Raw genomic sequence first — 13,229 nt, forward strand, 5'->3', positions numbered from 1 at the left:
GTTCTGAAGTATAGCATAGCTCTAGGTGGTAACATCTCTCGTTGCAATAGCAGATCTAAAATATCACGATTTGGCTATTTGACAGTATATCGAGTGCATATAAGTTTGGCCAGAGAAACATCCAGCATTGTTTTTTCAAGGCATCTCTGGTAATCTGTTCATATCTAAAATTACATAACACTAAATGAATTACCTCATGAAAGTTGCAGTGTGGGTTAAGACTAAGCTGTTCAGAAACAAATGTTCAGAAATGGCCAAGCACGCGTATCTGCTGTTCCCATTTATATTTTGAAGTTGTGGTTTGAAGAAAGTGTTTTTTTTTATTATCGAAGTGTGTTTCACAAATTGAAACTTTAACGAGTATTTCCTTCTGAGGTTTACAAGGTGTTCGCCATTTCATTTCTTCTAACTGCTGGTGTTTGTATTCAGCCTCTAACACTCCTCAAATCTATGGGACAGCTGTACAATTGTATAACACGTTTAATATGGAGGTATGCAGAGTTGGGCATAATGTAGGCAAATGTAAGATTATGCTTTTAAGTGAAGGAAAAAATCAGGGATTAAAAAAATGGCATAAATCCTAAAACACATGAAAGAAAAAGAAACAGAAGCAGGAAAAAAGTTTATCAAAGAGAAATATGAAAGGAGGAAATGTTTATTTATTTGTTCATGGGATGTGAGCGTTGCTGGCTGGACCAGCATTTATTGCTCATCTCCAATTGCTCTGGAGAAGGTATTGGTGAGCAGTTTTCTTGAACTGCTGCTGTCAATGTTCACAGAGACATCAACAATGCTGTCAAGAAGGGAGTCTCAGGATTTTCACTCGGCGACAATGACAGAGCCATGATATATGTGCCAATCCAGGAGGATAGGAACAAGCATAGTGGTCCCATACAACTACTGTCCTTCTTTAAGGTGGTTGAGTTTGTGCGTTTAGAAAGTGCTTTCAAAGAAGTCTTTGTGAGTTAGTTCAGTGCATCTTGGAAATGGTCAACACTACTCCCACCGTGTGTCAGTGGTGGAGGGAATTAGCTTTAAAGGTTGTGAAATGGATGCAAATCAAGTGACCAGTTATGTCTTGGATGGTGTCAAATTTCTTGAGTGTTATTGAAGTGAACCCCATTCAAGTAAGTGGATGGTATTTCATCCCACTCAGGACTGATGCTTTGTAGATGGTGGATAGGTATTGAAGTGACAGGATGTGAGAGCCATATTATCACAATGGCTAGTCCAGTTCAATTTCTAGTCAATGGCAACCTCTAGGATATTGCTGATGGGATGTTCACTGATGATGACGTGATTGAACCTCAAAGGAAATTAACCAAGATAAATTATTTCAATGGTATTAAAAGAATGGAATTGTTTATTTGTGCTAATCTAACATAGTGACAAACTACATATAGCACTGACCTCAGAGTTCCATTTCAACCTATCATCTAAATCAGCCAAGATACTATGATTGAAATTGGGTTTTGGTGATGGGATAAAATAGGTAGCATCAAACTGGCAGCCTGCATTACATTACCATGCCTGATTTTTCATTTTTATTGATGTCATAAACATACTATTATTGATTCTGCTCTACTGCCAAAGAGCACAGCTACCTTCACTGTTAGCGCAATGGACTAAAGAAAAAAAAAGGTTTCAATCACAGCAAATTGCAATTTGCAAATCATAGCACATGTTACATAAATCATACAAAGTGTCAGGCTGCAAATGCTCGAATGTAACTAATGATCTTACCTACACAGGCGGTTCCCTCAGTAGTAGTGGTATAGCCCTGAGCACAAAGACAGTAATAAGATCCTCCTTCCTTGTTTATACATTCTCCATTTGGACCACAGATGTCACTGGTCAAGCATTCATTAATATCTACGGAGCAGAGAACACACTGCAGGAAGTATGACACTAACAGTGGGAACTCAGAAGCAAAAGCAAAAAACATTGACCCCAAAACCAGATTGAATAGGAAGGGTTCAGACAGGTACGGGCCAAATGTTGGCAAATGGGGCGAGATTAATTTAGGATATCTGGTCAACATGGATGATTTGGACTGAAGGGTCTGTTTCTGTCTTGTACAACTCCATGACTCTAACTAGAATTGAGACTTGTAACCATCCCAATTAATTATTATTCATTCAGGACTCAAAACACTATCTCTGCTTTCCCTCCACAGATGCTGCCAGGCCTGCTGAGTTTCTCCAGCAATTTCTGTTTTGATTTCAGATCTTCAGCATCACAGTTGTTTTTTATTTCATCCAATTACCTTTTCACAGTTTTTCTCATTTTTTGGATAAGCTGTTTAATATAGCCAATTGCTTTGGTCCAAATATTCATCTTAGGATAAGGAAGAAAATAATTAGCCTACACACTGGTGAAAGTTGTGTTTCTGTTTCCCATTACAGGGCATTTCATGTACACTTTGTAAAATTTTGCATACAGCACAAGAACTGTTGCAAAGTCAGCATTATCATAAACATCCAAGCCAAAACATTTGAGGAAACACCTCACCATAAATAATCATAATCCAACTATAGTAATAAGCTCAAAAATTCCTTTCATGTATATTTTAGAAACATACAGACTAGGGGAATGAGTAGGTCATTAAGCCCATTACACTTGCTTCATAACTCAAAATGATCTTTGCTAACTTCTTTAATATATTCAGTGACTTGGCTCCAAAGCCCTCTCAGGTAAAGAATCCATAGGTTCATCATTCTTTGAGGGAAGAAATTTCTCTTCAACTCGGTCTGAAATAGCCAACTCAAAACCTGAGACCACAGCCCTTTGTTCTACACATCCCCAGGCAGGGGAAACCTCATCCCTGCCTCCAATCTCAACAGCCCTTTTAGAATTCTGTATATTTCAATGAGATCCCCATTCATTCTTCTAAATGCCAGTGAATACAGGTCCAGTGTTGCCTCATAAGCCATTTCAGGGGTTAGTCTGATTAAGCTTCCCTCTTTGGCAAATATATCTTTTCCGAGGTAAGGAGACCAAAATTGCACACAATATTCCAGTTGTGGTCTCACTGAGGCCTTGTGCAGCTGCAGTAACTCATTCTCATTCCTGTACTCAAATCTTCTTGCAATAAAGGCCAACATATCAGTAGCCTTCCTAACTACTTGCTGCATATGTATGGTCACTTTCAGTGACTGATGTGAACAGGTGGGGGCTAGTGGCGGGCAAGGACCAAACCTTGCGTACCCTATTAGCAACTACATTCCACTCCAAGAATAATCAATTTCTTGTTTGTTTCTTTTTTATCGTTTTTTTTTCCTGTCTGCTAAACGTGTCGCATATATGCTAGTAGATTAGCTCAATCCCCTTTGCTTTAAATTTGCACACTAAACTCTTACTTGGGATTTTATCAAATGCTTTCTGGAAATCAATATACATCAAAGATACATTATGAGGAAAGTTTGATGGAGCTAGAGCTTTTTTCATTGAAGCGAAGAAGGTTGAGAGGTGACTTGGTAGAGGTGTATAAGATGTTGAGAGGCATAGATAGAGTGGATAGTCAGACGCTTTTTCCCAGGGCGGAAATGACTATTATGAGGGGGCATAATTTTAAGGTGATTGGAGGAAGGTATAGGGGAGATGTCAGAGGTGGGTTCTTTACACAGAGAGTGGTGGGCGTGTGGAATGCGCTGCCAGCGGTGGTAGTAGAGTCAGATACTTTAGAAACTTTTAAGCGACTCTTGGATAGGCACATAGAGGATAGTAAAATGCAGGGTATGCAGGCTAGTTTGATCTTAGTAGGATAATAGGTCAGCACAACATTGTAGGCCGAAGGGCCTGTGTTGTGCTGTACTATTCTATGTTCTATGTTCACAGAGGTTGTCCCTTTTCTGTTCTGTTAGTTGTGCCCATAGAAAAGCTCGAGTAGTTTTGACAAGCATGATTTCACATTGATAAATCCATGATAACTTTGTCTAATCCCATTGATTTCCTAAGTGACTTGTTAACATATACTTTACAGTATACATTCTATATAATCTTTATAATAGACCCCAGGGTTTTCCCAGCCACTGTTAATATACGAAGGAATCTGCAACTTCCTGATTTCATCCTTTTTTTTTAAATAGTGGGGTTACATTTGCCACCCTGTAATCTGCTGGAACTGTTTCAGAATCTATAAAATTTTGGAAATTAACAACTGACACATCCACTACTTCTATGGCCACTTCCTTGAGTAGCATGAGATGTAGTTAATTAAAACTTAGGGATTTATCAGCTTCGAGTCCAATAATTTCTCCAGCACTATTTTCTTACTAATACAAATTTAGTTCAATTCATCCTTCTTACAAGATTTGGTTCCCTAACACTTCTGTGAAGTTATATGTCTTCATCAATGAAGACGGCAATAATTATTTAATTGCCCTGTTTTTCCTTGTACATTATCAAGTTTCGCATTTTGTTCTATGAGGGGCCTAAATTAGTCTGAGTCATATTTTCTCATTATAATGAATACAGAAGGTTTAACAGTCTGATTTTATGTTCTTTGCAAGTTTTCTCTGGTAGATGAATCCACCCCATCTCCCTGCACACCCCTTAAACAATCTCTTGTCTTCCTTTGTAGAATATTAAACTGCTTCCAATTTGAATACTCGCTACTTTTCTGCCAACTTTCTTTGACTGCTCTTCAGATCCAGTACTGCCCTTCATTTCTTTCATTAACCATGGCTGGGCCACTTTCCTAGTTGTGTTACATTGGCATCCTAGGATCCATTTTCATGCTTGACTTCATCTTGTGTCCAAACATATTTGAACCATTCCTGCTTAGCAAATTCTTGGGATTCTCTTTTATTGTAAATATTAATGCTTTTCAAATTAATTTTTAATCATTGATTCTTCTTATAATTCACCTAAGGTTCCTTTTCTCACCAGAATTCTTTGGGTCTTGCCCTACTTCCATAGTTGCTGATGCTATCTTCTTTCTCAATTAGTACAATTTGACACAAAACAGGACAGATGGACCACAGATTCCTGTTGCTGAGACTAAGAGTGACCATACAACCACAGCATGGAGGAGCAGAAGTAGGCAATTCAGCCCATTGAGTCTTCACCATTCAATGACATCACAGCTGATCCCAACTCCACTTTCTCGCCTTTCCCCATCTCCTTGATTTCGTTGCTGATTAAAAATCTGTCCATCACAGCCATGAATATATTTGATGATCCAGCCTCGACAGCTCTCCAAAGGAAAGAATTCCACTGATTCACTATCCTCTGAGAGAAGAATTTCCTCCTCTTCTCTGTTTTAAATGTGTGAGCCACTATTCTGAGAACAATTATCCTGGGCTCTTCCTTTATTCCACCTCTGTATCTAATAGTTAGTGAATGCTCTGCCCATGCTAATATGTAAACCTTAACACCATGGGTTCTTATCTTATTAAGCGGCCTTATGTGCAGTACCTTATGTGGAATTTTCTCATCCCTGGAGTTGCAAAAGAATGCGTGAGACTGGGAAGTAGGTCCTGAAAAGAAACTCATCGCCTTCTCCCCACCTCTGCAATTAAACGTTGGGTGAGAAGCTCCATGACTTCCTCAACACACAAGCAAATAAGACCTCATGTTGTCAATTACTGGCCACACAAGAGCTTGAATGTGCTTGCTGCTTGATCATCCACCTTCCCGATGGGCCAGAAAGGTTATTGGTTACCGATTTGGAAACTTAGGTGCTGAGTTTGAGGGTAGCCTCCAATGATCCCAGTCTGAGGGCACTCTGAGGCATGGATGGTAGGCAAGAAGGTGGCTTCTGAAAGCTAATCCTTGCCCTGCCTTTCTCCCCCAAACTGACCCTTCCCAAGAGCCCTCATGGCTGATTTTCCATCGGTGCACAATATTATTTGCTGGCAGCTTCCAGCAACCTGACACACCACTATCGAGGCCGCTGATAAAGAGAAAAACTTGCCTATGTGCTGCCTCTCTGTCCTCAATGAGCTGATAGGCACATGATGCAGAGGGCTATCATGCAGGTGGGGGGTGGTGACTTTTTTGACATCCACACTATTAAAAATAAGAAAACCTCAGCCTTAACATGGGAGAGGGTATGTTAGACCATAAGAAATCAGGAATAGGCCATTTGGCCCCTCAAACCTCCTCAATAGGATCATGGATAATCCATCATTTCTCATGTCCACTTTCCTGCCCTTTCCCCATAACAGTTAATTCAACTTATCAAGAGTCTATCTATTTCAATTTTAAACATTTACAAGGATGCCAGACCCACAGCTCTCTGTGGCAAAGAATTCCAAAGACTCCTAACCCTCTGAGAGAAGAAATTCCTCCACATCTGAGTTTAAAATTAGAGCACCTTTATCCTGAGACTATGTTAGGTGCTGACTCAATCCTACCAGGAAAATTTGCTCTTTTGTCCGAATTAAGAACAGACCATCAAGCTTCAGCAAGCTTCTCGGCATTTCATGGGGCTCAACAGCAGTGACTTGGCTCGCCAGGGGTAGGCAGCATCTGACACCTGAAGACCACTGTCAAGGGCTACACGTCAAGCAATCCAACTGCGGGAAAGTAGGTCGTTTTCTTTGACTTTTCATGGGGTGGGGATCACAGGGAGGGCGACATTAGTGAGGTGGAGTTGGGGACCAGGCCTGCTTTCAGAGGCCACTATCTTGCTTTCCCCCTCCACAAACTGTGCCTTCGACTGCCCCCAAGTTGAGTGGCACTCCACACCACCACAACCCAGTCACTCCAGTCAGGAAACCAGGCACTTTTCCCATATGGCGGGAACGCAGACAATCCACCAAGGCGGTGAATTGCAACCCCTGAATGGCCATCAATTGACCATTTAATTGCTGCTGAGTTGAGAATGCCTCCATGTACCTTCTTGTCCAGAACGTAATTGGTGATGTGGGAGAAGGAAATAAGTATCTGCCCAGTTATTTGTCCCTCCAGGGCAGGGAAAGTTCTGCCCATAGTCATTCTCACCAACTTCGAAATATTTAATATCTTGTTGATTAGTTTTGAGTGAAATCTAGTTCATTCAACATTTCAAAATAATTCAAGGACTATTGCTCATCCTGGAACGTCCCAACACCAGTAGGATAGTTTTACGATAGTTTTACTTTGGCTACGTCTACATGCCCACTTGATTGACACAATTGAAGGGAAAGCAGGATGGATCTGCAATGGGAGGGTTATTAGCTATCACTCACTTTCCCCACTGAAGGTGAATTTCATGCCTAGCTGATTTCGCAAAGCGTAAAATACAAAGTGCTCTTCACAAACATGACTATTACTTCAGAAACTCTCCATGACTTAATTAGAGTAGCAGCTGAAGTGGCAAATTGCTGCTTTTTTTTGAATAATTGACTAAACTTATCTGTCAAATTTTCTGAAATGATGAAACAAACTATTGCTATCCAGTAAGACAGATATTAAAAATGAGGAAGTGAGGAAATGTGCTCCTATATAGTAACAGTTTTGTGATTGCTAGTGAGTCTTTGTTAGAGTGAAGTCTTTAGAAAGACAAGGTTATACCCATGCAGGAGAGCTGAAAAACTGTTTCTCTTGGCAACTGCCAACCTACATTATGAGCTTTGCATTTCACATCAACATCCAAACACTAAAATACTGAATTCAAAATGTATTAAAATGGCCCCTCACTAAATGACCTGATGTTTTCCATTCAGCATCATAATCCCAATCATGACCCTTGGTGGTATTCCCCAAATTATAGGTGATTTTTATTGTTATTTAATCTTATTTTGACTTTGTTTTCTTAAAATTGTGCTTATTTGCTTTAATCAGAATTTTAATGAAAACCATCTTATTATGCTACACTAAAACAGCATAGGTGTTGGATTCTTGATTATGGAGTTGTTGAGATTTCAAAATAAGAATGTGATTTCAAATTTATTCTCAGTTATGGGGTTATTAAACTACTGCATCAAATTCTCTGTGCCACATTTTATGGAATTTCTCTAAAGCACAGTGTCAAATCTGTGGAAATAGTTGGCACCTTCCAAATGGGGTGGACTAGAATTCATTAGTTTGGACTTTAACAAGCATATTAAGCCTTCTTAAAAACCGAATGAACTGTGGATGCTGTAGATCAGAAAGAAAAAAAAGAAGTTGCTGGAAAAGCTCATCAGGTCTAGCAGCATTTGTGCAGAGAAATCAGACTTAACTGGGTTCGGTTCTGAGGAAGGGTCACTTGACTCTTTTCCAGCAACTTCTGTTTTTGTTCATTATATCTTTTTTTCACTTTACTAACCTTCTTTATCTTAAATATGCTTAGGTCTAAAAATGCAATGAGTAAACTTGTGACTTGGCCAGCAATTTGATTCCTGGACTCTAACACATCAAATGAAAAAAATACCAGCGTGAAATATGCAAATTATACAATGACAAAATGCATATTGTATATTGTAATTGAGAATAAATATGAAATCTCATTCTTATTTTGAAAACTCAAATATCCTGGTTACAGTTTTGTTTATTCACCCACTAATCGAACTTGGATGTCACCGGCTGGCCAGCATTTATTGACTGTCCCTAGTTGCCCTTGAGGAGGTCATAGTGAACTGTTTTCTTGAATCACTACAGTCCATGGGCTGTAGATGGATCCACAATGCCATTAGGTAGGGAATTCCAGGATTTTGATCTATTGAAGGAATGGTGATATATTTCCAAGTCAGGATGGTGATTGGTTAGGAGGCAAACTTGCAACTGGTGGTATTCCCATGTATTTGCAGCTCTTGTCCTTGTAGATGGAAATTGTAATGGGTTTGGAATGTGCAGTCTAAGGATCTTTGGCAAATTTCTACAGTGCATCTTGTAGATAGTATACACTGAGCATTGGTGGTGGAGGGAGCGAATATTTGTGGATGTACCGCCAGTCAAGTGGGCTGCTTTGTCCTGGATGGATGTCAAGCTTGTTGAGTGTCCAGGCAAGTGGGGAGTTTCCATCACACTCCTGCCTTGTGACTTGCAGATGGTGAACAGAGAGTCAGGAGGTGTGTTACTCGCTGGAGGATTCCTAGCCTCTGACTTGCTGTTGTAGTCATTGTATTTGTATAGAAAGTCTAGTTCAGTGGTCAATTGCAATATGCAAAAAATGTGACTTTGTCATGTCACATAATCTCAATTAAATGGATTGTCCTAAGAATAGAACTGAGAAACTTGAGCAGTCAATTATGATTCAGTGTTCTGTCAGGTAAAAAAGGAATTCTACTAGATGCTGGGATCATATTAAAGTGATTAACATATTAGTAGCATGTATTTTTAGTTTTGCTGGTCTTACCTTGGCAGCCTGTACCATCAGGAGTATTGGTAAAACCCCTGGCACAAATGCAGAAATAGGATCCTTCATTGTTAACACATTCTCCGTTTGGACCACAGACATCCTTGCTCAAGCATTCATTCGTATCTATAAAAGTATATTCACAGCAAAGTTAGAAAAAGATGGAAAACAGTAGAAAATAAATCTCAGCAATTCACTAGAGAGTGCAACAGGTTAATTGACTACAAAAAAAACCCAGAAATTGCTGGAAAAGCTCAGCAGGTGTGACAGAAGGGTTCTGAGGAAGGGTCACTCGACCCAACATGTTAACCTTGATTTCTCCTCATACATGCTGCCAGACCTGCTGAGCTTTTCCAGCAATTTCTGTTTTTGATTCTGATTTATAGCATCTGCAGTCCTTTCGGTTTTTAGTAAGCTAATTGACTATGTTGGAACAGCAGGATGTTCCTTACATGAAGTTTTCCATTGCTTATTTTTATTTCACCGTTTCACATAATTCTTTCTAGCTTTTCGTTGGCCTCCCGTGCTGTGTTTTATAACCATGGTGTGCAGCAGTATTCTTCATTAGTAATTTTTCTATCAAAACCTCATTTCCTCCACTGGTTTATTATTCTAACCGTATTAATGACTTTCTTTAGATAGTCAGAATTTTTGCAATGATGGAGAGGCTCTCTCTGAAATTCTGCCCTCTTTTCTGTTGCAAACAAATAAAGCAGAGAGTCACAAATGTTTAGAGGGGAATTGAGAATTATTGACTCCCTACAGTGTGGAAAGAGGTCCATCCAGTCTGCACTGACCCTCTGAAGACTATCCTCACGATCCCGCATTTGACCATGACCAATCTAGCTAGCCTGCACATCCCTGCAGACTACAGGATAATTTAACATGGCCAATCCTCCTAACCGGCACACTATAGGATAATTTAGCATGGCCAATCCTCCTAACCTGCACACTATAGGATAATTTAGCATGGCCAATCCTCCTAACCTGCACACTACAGGATAATTTAGCATGGCCAATCCTCCTAACCTGCACACTACAGGATAATTTAGCATGGCCAATCCTCCTAACCCGCACACTATAGGATAATTTAGCACGGCCAATCCTCCTAACCTGCACACTACAGGATAATTCAGCATGACCAATCCTCCTAACCTGCACACTACAGGATAATTTAGCATGGCCAATCCTCCTAGCCTGCATATCTTTGGACATTGGGAAGAAACCAAACATCCAGAGGAAAACCACACAGATACAGGGAGAATGTGTAAACTCCACATAGACAGCTTCCTGAGGGTGGAATTGAACCCAGGTCCCAGGTTCTGTGAGGCAGCAGTGCTAACCACTGAGCCATTGTGCCACCCTCGAGGAAAACGTTTTCACCCAGAGGGAATGGGTGACTGCCCGGGAGAGTGTTGATGTAGGAAACCTCACAACCTTTAAAAACCTCCTGGATGAGGACTTGAAATGTCATAACATTCAAAGCTATGGCCTAGAGCAGGCAAGTGGGACTAGTGGGGGTTGTATTTGCTTTTGCTGGTCCAGGCTTGACAGACCGAAGGGCCACTTCTGTACTCTGTGATTCTATGATTCTTTTGCCTGTGAAGCCTCAGTAAACCTCCAGAGGCATTGAGGGTTGGGGGTGTGGCGTGGGGCAGCTTTCCCACAAAGTGTCTCTATCCGTTTGGTTCATCCTCAGGGAAAGACCTATGGTGGAGCCCATTTGGCACCTGCCAGGGTATGTTGGTAGCTGTGGGGGGGGGGGGGGGGGGAAGAGGTGGGGGTCATACTCCCAAATGCCACCTGGAATTGGATTTGATTGCTGAATAATAATGGCCAGCCCTGGATGACAACTGTCCCTCCAACCACTGGGTTTTTGACCAGTGTTTTCATACAACCCCGCCACTACCCTGCACTAAAGAGGATTGATTCTGAAAATTCTGATGATAGCTGGGATGTGGGTGTCGCTGGGTATGGCAGGATTAATTGCACACCCCAAATTGCCCAGAGGGCAGTTATAAGTCAAGAGTTAAGTGTCTGGGGTCACCTGTAGGCTAGACCAGGTAAGGAGGGCAAGTAGGCTTCCCCAAAGGGTATCAGAGACTCAGATGAGTTTTTAACCGCAATTGAGAGCTGTTTAATTCCAGATTTTCTTCTTACTGATGTCACATCCCCATGTCCCTGGAATATTAACCTGGGGCTCTGGATTACAAGACCTGTGACATTACCACTAAGCCACTGCAAGATCATGCAATCAATTTCAGTGCTATACACTGGGTCAGCAGTGGTGTCAAGAGTACTGAGACAGGTCCTGTGACCATTTCCTAAAAGGTTGAAATTCAACAACCCCTGTAATTATGAATGCTAACACACAGTTTGAGTTTTAATTTCATTCATTTGCACAAGGTTTTGCATTTTGTTCCCTTTGTATGTTAATTTGCTGCAGAAGATCTTAAAATGTAATTATATTTTGTTTTAGAAGTTTTTAATAGGCTTGATCCTTTCGTATAGTCACTAGAAAATGTTGCTTTGTTGGAGATGCTGACTTTTTGGCGAAGATATGGAATCAAGGACCTGTTGGCCTTCACAAGGGATGGAAAAGACACTGTTTGAAGAAAAGTAGGGGATTTCTGGCCTGGCTTTCTTATTAATTCAGGCAGGAAAGGCCCGTGTGGTGTCAGCCATCAGAGTCTTCAACCACATGCACAGGGACAAGCAGAAACAGCAGACAGAGATGTGCAATGTAATGGCCCTTATTGTCCAGAAGCTTTTTTTTAATCATTCATAGGATGTGGATGTCACTAGCTATTCTTTGCCCAGAGGGCAGTTGAGAGTCAACCACATTACTATGGGTCTGGAGTCACATGTAGGTCAGACCGGGTGGAGATGGCAGATTTCCTTCTTGGAAGACATCAGTGAGCTGGATGGGTTTTCCCCAGACAATTTCATGGTTTTCTTTTACAATTTTTTTAATTGAATTCAAACTCCACCATTTGTTGTGGTGGGATTCGAACCCAGGTCCCCAGACCATCATCTGAGTTTCTGGACTAATGGTCTAGCGATAATATCACTACACCACTGCCTCCCCGGCAAGAGGTGCGGCTATGTTTTGGGAGAACAGTTGCCTCAAGCATGGGACTGTCTGCCTCCATGGACAGGTTCACTATTGCCATGGATAACAGGCCCAGCACCCCCAGGAACTACTGGAGAGATGCAGATTCCTGTACTCCATCGCCCATGCTGTAAGCTCCAGGAGGACAGGGTGACCAGGAAACTGGCATGTACTCTGGTGGTCTGTTCCCTCTCACAAGGAGAGAGGGCCAAGCCGGGAGGTACCCAGCTGAAGGACAAGCCAAATCCAGGGCCCACAGAAGTTTCCTCTCCTGACAATCTAGAAATGGCCAGGCTATCCATCTCCATTCTTCCTTCCCCCCTTCCCCTGACTCTCTTCAAGCTGAGGAAGGTCCATTTGCCTCTTGTAAGAAGCTCCTCAGCTTGCCAGTGCCATCCGGATAGAAGCAGCTCTGTGGTTGCTCAGCCAATGATCCAGCATTGGGGGGCTCCACCGCTGAGTAGGCCCCCAACACCCCAGCTGTGGAACCTGGGACTACACTAAGATGCAGTCAGAGGAAAGAAAATAAAAAGACCTTTAGAAAGCACTTTAGTGGCACTGGTGATAGGGCACTGTCATGTCTGTATAACTTTGGTTGGATTTTTATGACATCCATTTTTGTTTGAGTTTCCGTGCGGGCAAAAACGTAACTCTGGCAGCATGATGCCTGACTTGCTTGGGAACAGGATCAATGGCATTACAGGGAGAATGGCGTTGAGAAATATATCAGCTATGATCGAATGGCAGAGCAGACTTCATGGGCTGTATGGCCTAATTCAGCTCCTATCTTTTATGGTCTTATAGCGTTCAAGTCCATACAGAATGTGTTATGGTTCGGTGTGTTGAGAATCT

The 13,229-nt window shown here is 41.4% G+C and overlaps 1 protein-coding gene across 1 annotated transcript in view; it reads right to left on the reverse strand.

The window, feature by feature from the left end:
- The window catches only part of LOC109934543 (latent-transforming growth factor beta-binding protein 2-like), a 312,512-nt gene that overhangs the window by 75,605 nt on the left and 223,678 nt on the right, over nucleotides 1-13,229 (reverse strand). Inside the window, exons 21-22 of the mRNA XM_048600033.1 lie at nucleotides 9,266-9,391; nucleotides 1,744-1,872 (exon numbers count right to left, since the gene is read on the reverse strand). Coding sequence (XP_048455990.1) covers nucleotides 1,744-1,872; nucleotides 9,266-9,391 — 255 coding nt within the window. The remainder of the gene's footprint in view (nucleotides 1-1,743; nucleotides 1,873-9,265; nucleotides 9,392-13,229) is intronic.

The sequence above is a fragment of the Rhincodon typus genome, chromosome 8, assembly GCF_021869965.1.
Source record: "Rhincodon typus isolate 14 chromosome 8, sRhiTyp1.1, whole genome shotgun sequence".
NCBI lineage: Eukaryota > Metazoa > Chordata > Chondrichthyes > Orectolobiformes > Rhincodontidae > Rhincodon > Rhincodon typus.